The sequence below is a fragment of the Leopardus geoffroyi genome, chromosome A1 (genome assembly GCF_018350155.1).
Source record: "Leopardus geoffroyi isolate Oge1 chromosome A1, O.geoffroyi_Oge1_pat1.0, whole genome shotgun sequence".
In the NCBI taxonomy this organism is placed as follows: Eukaryota; Metazoa; Chordata; class Mammalia; order Carnivora; family Felidae; genus Leopardus; species Leopardus geoffroyi.
The window spans coordinates 4,984,434-4,997,388 of record NC_059326.1 but is presented as its reverse complement, the minus strand read 5'-3'; the positions used below and the strand labels follow the sequence as shown (position 1 = coordinate 4,997,388).

The 12,955-nt window shown below is 36.8% G+C and overlaps 1 protein-coding gene across 6 annotated transcripts in view; it reads left to right on the top strand.

The window, feature by feature from the left end:
* The window catches only part of MTMR6 (myotubularin related protein 6), a 53,686-nt gene that overhangs the window by 33,847 nt on the left and 6,884 nt on the right, over nucleotides 1-12,955 (top strand). For 3 of the 6 annotated variants that reach the window (XR_006707626.1, XM_045458007.1, XM_045457865.1), the window contains exons 6-14: nucleotides 437-571; nucleotides 1,222-1,335; nucleotides 2,756-2,888; nucleotides 4,089-4,198; nucleotides 4,626-4,751; nucleotides 7,999-8,048; nucleotides 8,476-8,676; nucleotides 10,866-10,997; nucleotides 11,084-11,210. Coding sequence is in view for 5 of the 6 variants with exons in the window: in XM_045458007.1 (XP_045313963.1) it covers nucleotides 437-571; nucleotides 1,222-1,335; nucleotides 2,756-2,888; nucleotides 4,089-4,198; nucleotides 4,626-4,751; nucleotides 7,999-8,048; nucleotides 8,476-8,676; nucleotides 10,866-10,997; nucleotides 11,084-11,210 (1,128 nt within the window). In the remaining variant the exon portion in view is untranslated. The remainder of the gene's footprint in view (nucleotides 1-436; nucleotides 572-1,221; nucleotides 1,336-2,755; nucleotides 2,889-4,088; nucleotides 4,199-4,625; nucleotides 4,752-7,998; nucleotides 8,049-8,475; nucleotides 8,677-10,865; nucleotides 10,998-11,083; nucleotides 11,211-12,955) is intronic. The other 3 variants (XM_045458124.1, XM_045458205.1, XM_045457943.1) reach the window with 1 other exon arrangement.

Genomic DNA, 12,955 nt, shown 5'->3' with positions numbered 1-12,955 from the left:
AAAAGCTTTGGGAAAGTAAAAGCTCAAATGTTGCTATTTTTAAAAATTTTTTCTACCTTTATTGACTAATCTCCTACTTGAACTTGAGTTCAAAGTATTTTATAATCTAGAGCATAGAATGCAAGTATCTTAGTAGGTTACATGATAGAGAATTGACCAAGTGTTGCTTCTTAGAATTTAGGAATTTTTCATGAAACTAGGCAAGGAAGCATTTCAGTTTCTTACTAGAAGAAAATTTTGGGAAAATTTACATAACACCAAGATATTAAAAAAGCGTTTAATTCTAATAGTATTTTAGAGTTAACATCTTCTAATTGTCTTGCCATCTTTTAAAAAGATTACATGTTTGATTTTAACTTTTGTTTTTCTTTTAAGCATTTTTTAGACATGTTTTAGACATCTCTGAATAATCTGTTTTCTGTCCTTTTAAAATTAGGCTGCCATTTGTCGATGTAGTCAGCCACTATCAGGATTCAGTGCCAGGTGCCTGGAGGATGAACATTTGCTTCAAGCCATTAGTAAAGCCAACCCAGTCAATCGCTATATGTATGTAATGGATACCAGGCCCAAAGTACGTGTCTTGAATACAGTACAGTCTGTTTGTTTCATTATCTTTGTTACTTTAATTAGATTTGATCTAATTGCCCATAATCGACCTATCTGAATCCTAGTTTTAAATTAACTGAGGCTAATGATACTGAGGAAAGCAGCCTTTAAAAGGATGCCAGGTTAGGAGACTTGTTTCCCAGATGTGTGATTTCTTATGTCTTCTGATTTATATGTAAATTTAGAAAAGCTGAACTTTGTATTGAGAGCTCTTGATGATGTGTAAGTCTTACGTTATTGTGAAGAAATATTAAATAGTATGTGTGTTGTGAAAAATTAGAAAATCTTATTAAATTTTTTTGGTAGAATTTTTAATTGTCAAAATACTTTTTGTTAAAATAATGGGCCTTAATTGAAATACTCAAGAAAATAAGGAAAATAGTGAGTTCAACTTAAGAAACATTGAACTAGAGAATTATAAATAGTAAACAGGAAACAGTTGTTCTGTTAGGCATCTATAATGTTAGGTTAAATTTTTATCATTGGGCCAAATGTCAGAATCCCTTTTTCTTTTTATAAACACACTTAAACAACTAATGCATATTGGATCCTGAAACTAAAGTAATTAAAATCCTCAATGGTAATAGCTAACATCACTTTTAATTTTTATTATAGCATCGCATGCAGAGCTGGTGGGCTACACAAAAGGACATTGGCAGAATTATAGTGAGGATTTCTTCAAAAATCTGGAATGATGAGAAAATAAGAGAAAGCGATGAGAAAAAGCGAGTGAGCGATATAGAACACGATTTTAGGCAGTTTTGTTGAAAGGAACGGTAGTTGTTCTAGAAGTTATTCTCATCATTGTGCATTCTCACAAAAGATAATGGAAGAAACAGAAGATTAATTTGAAGATTAATTTGAGTAAATTAAGAAATATTAAAAATTTAGAAATTGATAATTTGATAATCTTTTATCTTGTTAACAAGAAAAGACGTTCTTAGAAGTCTAGAATGTTGGTGATATCGTAAGACAAATTTTATTTTACTTCCTTGTTTCATCTAGGTGGGTTCATAGGTCAGAACTACTTTTAGATGATATTAGATATAAACGATTGTTGTAACACAAGACTTTCTGAATATGAGGCCTGAGGGCAATCTGTTTCTCAGGACCTTATACCTCTCATTTGTATAATTGACTTCTACACAGAAAACAGGCCTCTCTCTTTGTTTTGTTATACTAGTTAAACTTGAGTAGTAATGTGGAAGCATTTTAATCTCTGACTCTCATCTGATGAACTCAAATTTAAGTAGTAATAATGTGGAAGCGTTTTAGTATCTAACTTTCACCTTAGATGCGGAATAGCCAGTGAGCCAGCAGCTAGAATTGAACTGTTCTTGTTACTAAACTGGGCCCCCATCCACTGAATGAAAAGCTACTTTTTCTTTCAATTTAGGTTTTGTTTCATCCAAGTTGATAAGAATACTTAGTAAACAGTAATAATGTGTAATATGAAATCCTAGTCTGGAAGAATTAAAACATGCCAAATCTTAAATGAACTTCTAATTTGATCTAGTGACCAAAGACATGGGGCCTACTGGCAGTCTGTTTTCTCCTTATTTTGGCCCAATTCTTGGAGATATATCAGGCTAGTGGATTACATGCCATGGTATGTACCATGTGGGTCTCCAGTAATCTCTAATGTGGAGGACCTCAAATAACCTGACGTGTATTTCAGATCTGATTCTTCAGGGTCCCTGTGGCTCTCCGGTGGTCAAGGGCTCCACAGGCTTGTTCTGAAGTGGGTCTCATTCATTCTGCAACAGAAAAACTTCCCAGCTATGCTCATCTCTGAATCATTTAGGATTCAGATAAGAGATATTTCTTTCTTCTTCTAAATTTTGAAATACTGCAAACGTATGGAAAACTGACTACAAACATAAGTGAATTGGTTTCATAAATTATTTGTGGGGAACTTCTTGTCTGAACTTTCCATTATATAGCAATCGTGTTGTTAGTGACCCTCTTTACTGTTAATAACATATGTGACACTTTTATTCATTAAAAAATGGTAGCATGTTCAGTTTTAAAGTGTTCTTTAAACTCTCTGGTAAAATACGGTTCATTTAGTGCTTTCATGATGTTTTGGTGAACTAAATTAAAAGATAAAAGCAATTTATCTCTAAATTTCTAAAATTTTAAATTTTAGCTGAATGCAATGGCCAACAGAGCAGCTGGAAAAGGTTATGAAAATGAAGACAACTATTCTAATATTAGATTTCAGTTTGTTGGAATTGAAAATATTCATGTCATGCGGTCCAGCCTTCAGAAGTTATTGGAAGGTATGAATTATTGCTGGCCTTGGAGGCAACTTTGTCTAATAGAAATATAATGCTAGTCCAATTATAAAATTTAAAATTAAGGTAATTTAAAAATTTCCTATACATTCCAAAAAGTAAAAAAAAAAAAAAACTTGAAATTACTTTTTTTTTTTTAATTTTTTTTTTTTTTTCAACGTTTATTTATTTTTGGGACAGAGAGAGACAGAGCATGAACGGGGGAGGGGCAGAGAGAGAGGGAGACACAGAATCAGAAACAGGCTCCAGGCTCTGAGCCATCAGCCCAGAGCCTGACTCAGGGCTCGAACTCACGGACCGCGAGATCGCGACCTGGCTGAAGTCGGACGCTTAACCGACTGCGCCACCCAGGCGCCCCTGAAATTACTTTTAACAACGTACTTATTTAACCTAATATATTAAAAACATTGTGTTAACGTGTAATCAGTATAAAAATTAGTAATGACACATTTTAGGTGTTTTTTTTTTTTTTAAAGTCTTAGAAATTGACTAGTGTGTATTTTACACTCTTACAGTACACTCAGTTTGGACTAAACATATGCCAATAGCCATATTCAGGTAGATAGTGGCTCCTGTGTTGGACAGCAAAGTTCTAATGGTGTTACAGAAATTGCTATTGTTAGATTGATTAATTGATGATAGTAATGCTCTATTTAAGTACTAAGGTGTCTTTCCAGTCATGGTGTGGAATTTTAAAAATTAAAATATTAGGGGCGCTGGGATGGCTCAGTTGGTAAAATGTCCAACTCTGGATTTCGACTCCAGGTCATGATCTCATGGTTCGTGAGTTCAAGCCCTGCACTGGTCTGCACTGGCAGTGCGTATATAGCCTGTTTGGGATCCTCTCTCTCCCTCTTTCCCTGCCCCTCCCTGACTCGTGCTCGCTCGCTCGCTTTCAAAAATAAACTTAAAATTCTTTAATGAAAAAAAATCAGACTTTTTAATTAAACACTTTGTACTTAAGTTTTTTTTAAAAGAGATTGGAGCTTTACTTAAGCATGAAGAATGACAGAAAAACATACCCCCAAAATCCATTATTGAGCTTCTCCTAGCATCTTTTCATTTATAGAGTCCTGCTTTTTATTTTGTCCTCTTCTTTTTTTCATTTAACTCAGAGAGAGCTTGAGGAGGAAAAGTGGAGACTGTAGCCTCATTCTAATTGAAAATTTTTTCCTTCTTTTCTAGTTAATGGTACCAAAGGGCTTTCTGTCAGTGATTTCTACTCTGGTTTGGAGAGCTCAGGATGGCTTCGCCATATCAAAGCTGTTATGGATGCAGCAATCTTCTTAGCCAAAGTAACTCTTCTTTTCTCATATTTGGTTTGGGGGTTTATACTGGTTGGGAAGGAATACATTTATTCTGTTGGGACCTGGTATCTTTTCCAGTCAGATAAGTTTTATTACATGTTACCTCCTTAATAAGGCTTCCTTTCATTTGAGCTTTAAAAGATCACGTGGCACTTCATGTAGGGACTTAAAAAGAAATCCCCAGATACTTTGAAACAGCGGTTTTGGTTTTTGTTTTTGTTGGTATGCTTTGTGTTTTTATTGTGTGTTGCCTTTTTTTTTTTTTTCTTTTTGGAAATTATGCCGTGACATTACCATTGCCATCCTTGCTCTTCTGTGTAATGCAATACTTGCTAGTGTCGTTTTTAAATAGAACTTAATTGATGTAACTAAAACGTATTCTGCTGTAATCTAAGTATGTGATCTTTCTTTCCAGGCAATAACGGTTGAAAGTGCAAGTGTGTTGGTACATTGTTCTGATGGTTGGGATAGGACGTCCCAGGTCTGTTCCCTTGGCTCTCTCTTACTGGATTCCTACTATAGGACAATCAAAGGATTCATGGTAAGGAGTGATTTGGCTGGACCAGTGATTCTCAAATAGGAGCGATTTTGTCCTCCCAGGAGACATTTGGCCCTGTTAGGAGACAGCTTTGATTGTTACAAAGAAAAGGATTTAACTAACATTTAGCTGGTAGAGGCTCAGGATGCTGCTCATACTCTAGACCACATAGGACAGCACCTGCGGCAAATAATTTTCTGGCTTAAAATATATATAGTGCTGAGTTTCAAAAACCTTGAATCAGACTGATTTCAATTTGTGCCACCTCTTTGAAAACGAGTTTCAAATTAATTAATTAATTGATTTTAATTTGGAGAGAGAGAGCAAGCTTGAGAAGGGGGGGAACAAAGGATTTGATGCAGGCTCTGTGCTGATAGGCTGACAGCAGCAAGCCCAATGCAGAGCTTGAACTCAGGAACCACAAGATCATGACCTGAGCTGAAGTCGGACACTCAACCGACTGAGCCACCTGGTCACCCAACAACTTTTAAATTTAATAGTTTCCTAAAATGTTATAGTAGAAATATTCAGTATTTTCTCCCTCATTTTTATCTAACTAATATGAGTGATATAGTAAAGCAAGGCATAAATAAGAGTACTTAAAAATTATTTTTTAGGTGTGCCTGGGTGGCTCAGTCGGTTGAGCATCCGACTTCGGCTCAGGTCAAGATCTCGCAGTTCGTGGGTTTGAGCCCCATGTTGGGCTCTATCATGACAGCTCAGAGCCTGAAGCCTGCTTCATATTCTGTGTCTCCCTTTTTCTCTGCCCCTCCCCTGCTTGCACTCTCTCTTCCTCTCTCTCTGTCTCAAAAATAAATAATGAAAACATTAAAAAAAATTATATTCTAGAGGAAACTGTTTAAAACTCCTTTATTAATTGTAATTACACATTAGGAAGCATGTTTTATATCTGAAGATTAAATTTCTAGTTGAATAGATTTTCTTTGTTTTTTTTTTTAATTTTTATTTATGTTTACTTATTTTTGAGAGAGTGGGACAGACAGAGCACAAGCAGGGGAGAGGCAGAGAGAGGGAGACACAGAATCCAAAGCAGGCTCCAGGCTCTGCACTGTCAGCACAGAGCCTGATGCGGGGCTCGAACCCACAAACCACGAGCTCATGACCTGAGCTGAAGTTGGATGCTTAACCGACTGAGCCCCCCAGGCGCCCCTAGATTTTCTGCTTTGTGAAGCTAAAGCCCTGGCTTCTGTTTTTTGTCTTTTAACGTGATTAGATTTTCAAAATTTGCATCTTAACTCATGGCAAGGAAAGTAAATGAAGCGAAGGTAGAAAGTTGTCATTAGTTAGAATTATTACATGTAGTGCCATCTTCAAGACAGAGGGAAGTTCACCATCACCAGATCCCTCTCAGCACCATTATTTAGTGGCACTAACATGCCGAATCTGGGATAGGCTGAATGGAAGTGCTCCTGATAAAATTATGTGCAGCTTACCTTGAGAGTGTAAGGTGAGGAATATTTTCTGTGCCATGTTTGGCTTTAATTGTTTGCTAGACATTCAAATGAAGTCATGTGATCAATGCCCTGGGACAGAGTGAGAGCTTCCCAGGCAAAAGGAGCAATGAGAACCAAAGCATAGATCCGTTAGCTGACTGCAGGTATGCGTGATGACTGGGGCTCAGGGTGTCAGAGTGGGCTACTTGGGTGCAGAAGAATGTAGTGAGGGGCGCCTGGGTGGCGCAGTCGGTTAAGCGTCCGACTTCAGCCAGGTCACGATCTCGCGGTCCGTGAGTTCGAGCCCCGCGTCGGGCTCTGGGCTGACGGCTCAGAGCCTGGAGCCTGTTTCCGATTCTGTGTCTCCCTCTCTCTCTGCCCCTCCCCCGTTCATGCTCTGTCTCTCTCTGTCCCAAAAATAAATAAACGTTGAAAAAAAAAATAAAAATAAATAAAAATAAAAAAAAAAGAATTGTTCCTGGGTTTGTGCAGTAGAAGAGAGGAGGCCCCTTCCAGGATGATTTTCCAGATCTGGACTCAGTTGCCAGGATGGGTGGTGCTGCTCTCTTGCTCTTTCTACTGAGAGACACAGATGACTAAGTTTCGTGAGAAAGATACTGAGTTAAGGTTTAGATGTGGGTGTGGAGAGGAAAGGCAGAGGGCCTGCAGTAAAATTTGGGGCTCCAGCCTGAAGACCGTTTGCCTCAGGTCACACAAGTGTGGAAGTGGCAAAGCTAGGATTTGAACCCATGCACCATGGCTCCAGAAACCGCATCTTTCCCCATCACATTACATGGCCTTCTGGAGAGATTTAAAACAAAATCAGAGAAGCTGAATGTGGCAGTTTTAATACTGAAAATGTACTTGGTGATTATATAATGAAATTACGTGGTATACGAAGAAGATACGTTACATAAATTAGACTGAAAAAAATCAGAAGCCTGTCTCTTCAGTAGATTTGTGACAGAGAAAACAGATAAAGACAGTTCATTCAAGAGGTTGGTATCAACATTTGAATTTGAATATAAACTTTTCATTGCTCTCTCTCTGTCTTTCCCCATCTCCCTCCCTCTGTGTGTGTGTGTGTGTGTGTGTGTGTGTGTGTGTGTGTGTGTATTTTTTTTTTTTTCTGGTAAGCACCATATAAGTAATGTACAAGTAAGCCAAAAGGTTTAAAACAATATCCCAGTCTACCACCCACAGTTAACCACTGTTACCATTTTGATTTATATTTTCTTAGTTTTTTTACTATGCAGATATTACACATAAAAATGTAAATGTACTAGTGCTTTATAGCATGTACTTTTCATTTAAAATGTAATAAATACAACTGAAATGATTAAGTCACAGGACTACCGTTTCTTTTATGCATCATTTTTACTCTTTGTTAAACCAACCCCTAATCCAGGTTCTTTCTATATTTTGCCTATAATTAAACAAAAATTTGGGGGCGCCTGGGTGGCTCAGTTGGTTGAACGTCTCACTTCGGCTCAGGTCATGATCTTGCGGTTCATGGATTCAAGCCCTGCATCGGGTTCTGTGCTGAGAGCTCAGAGCCTGGAGCCTGTTTCCGATTCTGTGTCTCCCTCTTTCTCTGCCCCTTCCCTGCTCACGCTCTGTCTCTCTGTCTCCAGAATAAATAAACATTAAAAAACTTAAAAAAAAAATTGTTTTGTTCTGTTTGCAACCATAAGTTGAAAGGGTAAATGCTGTTATTAAAATAATAGTTTTTAATCCATTGTAAACAAAAGAAATTGAAAGTAGTTGTAAATTGCATTTTACTTTTTCTTATTAAGGTTTTAATAGAAAAGGATTGGATCTCATTTGGACATAAGTTTTCAGAGAGGTGAGTCATACTTTTACACTTATATATTTTGTAAAATTAATAAAGCTATTTTAGAGTGCCAGAATATTTCTGTTCTTCATGAGCTCACATGTCCAGAGGCAGGTGAGAGTGCTGTTTTTTGTATGAAAACTGATTTAATTTTTTTCTGTTACTTCTTTCAATTCTCATACCTTTGTTAATTTTTATGGCAATTCATTACCTTCCTTCTGTCTGGATTGTGGTACTTAGAAGATAACATACCCTTTAAAGTTGTGGTTGAAAAACTCAGGTTTAAATTGCTTTAATTAAAAAAATATATACTTTTCTAATGCCAGTATCACAAAGTTTTTGGTTCGTGTGTTTGTGTGTGTGTTTAAATTTAATAATACCTGAACACTTGTCTTCTCTCAGAGGCATTTTCAAAAGCTTGTACTTTCTGGGGGGTTAGGTGTGGCCATTTGGATGGTGACCCAAAGGAAGTCTCACCGGTGTTTACTCAGTTCTTGGAATGTGTGTGGCATTTGACCGAACAGTTTCCACAAGCCTTTGAATTCAATGAAGCGTTTCTCCTTCAGATCCATGAACATATTCATTCATGCCAATTTGGAAACTTCCTTGGAAATTGTCAGAAGGAAAGAGAAGAACTCAAGTAAGATGGTTTGCTTCAAATGGACTGGTTTTTTTTTCCTACTTAGCTGAGGTCTAACATAGATCATGGTTGAACATAATAAAATACCTTGACAGTTTGTAATAGAACTGAATTTTATTGTCTGTATTTCTGAAGCTAAGTACTTTCTGAAGATCCTTCACATCCTCAGGTTAATAGTAAAAACACATTTAAAAAATTTGTTTTGAAATGTGGCATACACATGGAAAAGTACATACAGCTTAAGTGGGAAGCTCAGCACATCTAAAACTCATTCATCCATGTAACCAGCACCTAGAACAAGAAGTATTGCCAACACCCTGGAAACCCCCTTCATGTTCCTTTCTAGTCTGAATATATATTTAGAACAGAAAAGCCTTACGCTATTTCATTTCCTACAGAGTATTGATCACTAAGTTTTAAGGTTTGGTAAAGAATTTTACAACTGTTGGTTTTAAGGTAAGATGAGGCTTTATATTTCTTGCATTTCTTTTTCTTTAATAATTTTATTTGGGGGGTGAGGGGGGGGGAGGCGCAGCGCACCTGGATGGCTCAGTTGGTTAAGCATCTGACTTCAGCTCAGGTCATGATCTCATGGTTTGTGAGTTCGAGCCCCACATCGGGCTCTGTGCTGACAGCTCCGAGCCTGGAGCCTGCTTCGGATTCTGTGTCTCCCTTTCTCTGCCCCTCTCTTGCTCACGCTCTGTCTTTCTCAAAAATAAACATTAAAAAAAAATAATTTTTTAAAAATTCTTTTGAAAGTTTATTTATTTAGAGAGAGAAAAAGAGAGAGCACGCAGTTGCTCACGGGGGGGGGGGGGGGGAAGAGAGAGAGAGAGAGATAGAGAGAATCCCAAGCAGGCTCCCTGCTGTCATCACAGAACCCAACATGGACTCTGTCCCACGAACCGTGAGATCATGACCTGAGCCAAAATTAAGAGTTGGACACTCAGCTGACGAGCCACCCGGTGCCACAGTTCTCACATTTCTAAGCAGACAATTGTTTGGGGAAAATATGTTAGCTATAGTGTGTCTGTCCCTGAATTGGGTCTCCTATCTGTTCTTTCCTAACCAGTCTTTGGGAGTAGGGGTTTCTGGCTAGATTTTGATACAAAGGAGATGTGGGATAAGGCCGTGAGAAGTTCTTACATTTTTTTTAGGTTGAGTTTCTGCGTTTAGGTTTCTTACAAGCCAATAAAGAGCAGTTATAGATTCTTGCATATCCAAGAACTAGAGAAGCTAAGTCTGATAGTAATTTGAAGACAGCCACACACTCTCACTCTCAACCAACTCAAAAGCAGAACTGAGAGCACGTGGAAGATTCTAAAGATGTGTGAAAGGAATTGCAACTGAAATCAAGTATGACCGAGATGAACAAATCAAAGACCATTAAGGCTTTAGCTCCATGCTATGGTAATTCACAGTTTATCATAAGTTGGAGCAGATGATGCTGAGTACAGAGCTATTTTAGGAAACACTGTCCTCAGTCAGTGCCAAACATCCTGTCAAAAAGGAAGATGTTAGTAAAAGCCTGTATTTCCTATTAGTCTTTCTCTAAGAACTTACCCATCTTAGGGATCATAGAAAAATGAGCAAACTCTCCCCTTTTCCCTATACTCCTATCTATTTTATGTTCATTTCGTAAATGTACTATCTAAACCATTCTACTCTTTATCCACTTACTTCACCTAACATATTCTTAAAATTGCAATATAATTGGTGTGTTTTTACTGTTGAATAACGACTCGATTTTTCCCAATTCCCTTTTATCGTACTCATTCCCACTTAAATTTGTCCCTGCTCTGCCATTACTTGTACTACGGCCCCTATGGAGGGTTAAAAGAATGAGGCAAAGAGTGATACAAGTATCTTACTCTGTATACATGTGTATGGTGATTTGAGATAGGTGTCACAGAGACCATGTTTACGAAGTTGTGGGAGTTGAAAGGAATCTCTTAACGTGTATGGTTGTGAGAGAAATGGTAGACCTGTGTTATGCTCAAAGAGACATGGTTTTATTTCATGATTATGAGTGAAAAGGGAGAATACAGAATGCAGAGACAAGGTGAGGTTAGACTGTGAATAGAAGGAAAAATTAAAACTGAAATCTACTTGGGAAGGAATTGCCTGATCTATAAAAAATGATTATTAGCATCTGTGAGAAAGCTCTTTGTTTTTCTCATTACACCAAGGTTAAAGGAGAAGACTTACTCTTTGTGGCCTTTTCTCCTGGATGACCAGAAGAAGTACTTAAATCCTCTCTACACTTCCAAATCTCCAAAATTTACAGTTTTGGAGCCAAATACAGTATCTTTCAATTTTAAGTAAGTTGGCATCATTGAGGTATTTATACTTGTTTTTTTTTCAAACACAATTTATTGAGCTGTTGTTTTTTGGTTTTGTCCTAAAGGTTTTGGAGAAACATGTACCACCAATTTGACCGAACATTGCATCCTAGACAGTCTGTGTTTAATATAATTACGAATATGAATGAGCAAAATAAGCAGTTAGAGAAAGATATTAAAGACTTAGAATCTGTAAGTATTCTGAAGTGTCTTAATATAATACATTTGGAATATTAAGTTAGTTTATTTCCTTATGTTGAAAGTATAAATTGGTATGTAGAAACCTCTTAAGTTTGAATTGCTTTCCCTGAATTTTAATGTTGAAATACTAATATTGTACAGCTGATGTACAATATCTGATGACCCTTGAACAACATGGGTTTGAAATACACAGGTCCACTTATAAGTGGATTTTTTTTTTTGTTACAAATACAGCACAGTACTGTAAATATACTTTCTCTTCCTTATGCCTTTCTAAATAACATTTTCTTTTCTCTAGCTTACTTTATTGTGAGAATATAGTATATAATACATTGTAACATACAAAATATGTATCAGTTGACTTATGCTATTGATAAGGATTCCAGTCAATGGTAGGCTATTAGTAGTTATGTTTTGGGGGAGTCAGAAGTTACATGTGGGTTTTTGGTTGCAGGGAGGTTTGGTTCCTTCAACCCCTGTGTTGTTCAGGGGTCATCAGAAAAGTAGAGATATGAACATAATAAATATTGGGGAATCTTTCACGCTTTTTGAGATTTTAATATTTATCATACCTCAGCACTTTTTTTTTTTTTTAAGAAATGAAATAGGATATATTTGAAGATCCTGTATACTTCTGCTCAGCCCATCCCCACATAATTTGGGCAGAATTTAGCGTTAATTATTCCTGTGCATATTTTTATACTTCTGTCTGTCTTTTTATCCAGAATTTATAAGACTGTTTTATATGATTTAAAATATTATTTTTAATATTTATTAAAAAATACAAAAGAATATATTTTCTAATAAGGTATAAAAGCAACAGGCAACATGATTGCACATGTACCCTTCACCCGGCTTGAGGAGCTGCACATTTTAAAAGTATATGAAGGTTGTTATATCGTCATGCTTCATTTTACTCGACATTGTTTTGAAATTTATCCATGTTGATACGTGTAGCTTTAATTCGTTTTATTATTAACTACTGTATAATATTCTCTTATATGCATATATCAGTCTCTCCATTCAGCTACTGCAGAACACTTCATTTGTTTTCAGTTTTGGATTTCCATGATCACAAATGAAGTCGAATGACTTTTCATATATATGCCGGCCATTTGGTTTTCCCTTTTCTGTGAATGGCCTGTTCCAACCTCCACTCATTTTTCTGTTGGCATATTTGCCTTTTCCTTATTGATCTGTAAGGGTTCTTTATATACCAGATGCTAATTCTTTGTTTCATATCTATCTATCTATCTATCTATCTATCTATCTATCACAAGTGGCATCATTTAGTCCATTTTTGTCTTTTCCATTTTATTTATGATATGTTTTGTGTACAAATTGATGAGTCTTTATGTTTTATGCCTTCTTTTGTATCTTGTTTAAGAAGTCCCTCTCCACTCTAAGACTTTCGTATCATCTTTTTGTCAGTCATCATATAGAAGCAAAAAGGATCAGCGAGTACCTACTTTAAAAATCGTAGACAGTTGTAACTCAGACTGTCGTGTCTGCCAGTCAGGCAGGACTGTTCCTTAGTCATCTGTCAGAATGGGAGGTAACTAATAACCGCTTGAGGAAGCAGTAGGAGGATGTGTAAAAAGTGAGGCAAGCCCAAGACGTAGGTGACACAAGCAGATTGGCTGGAGAGCGGTCCAAGGATTTGGAGAGCGTGGTACTTTGCCAAAGAATGCTTCTAAAATCTTGTGTTCTGTTTCTTTTTGTTTTTTTTTTTTTGT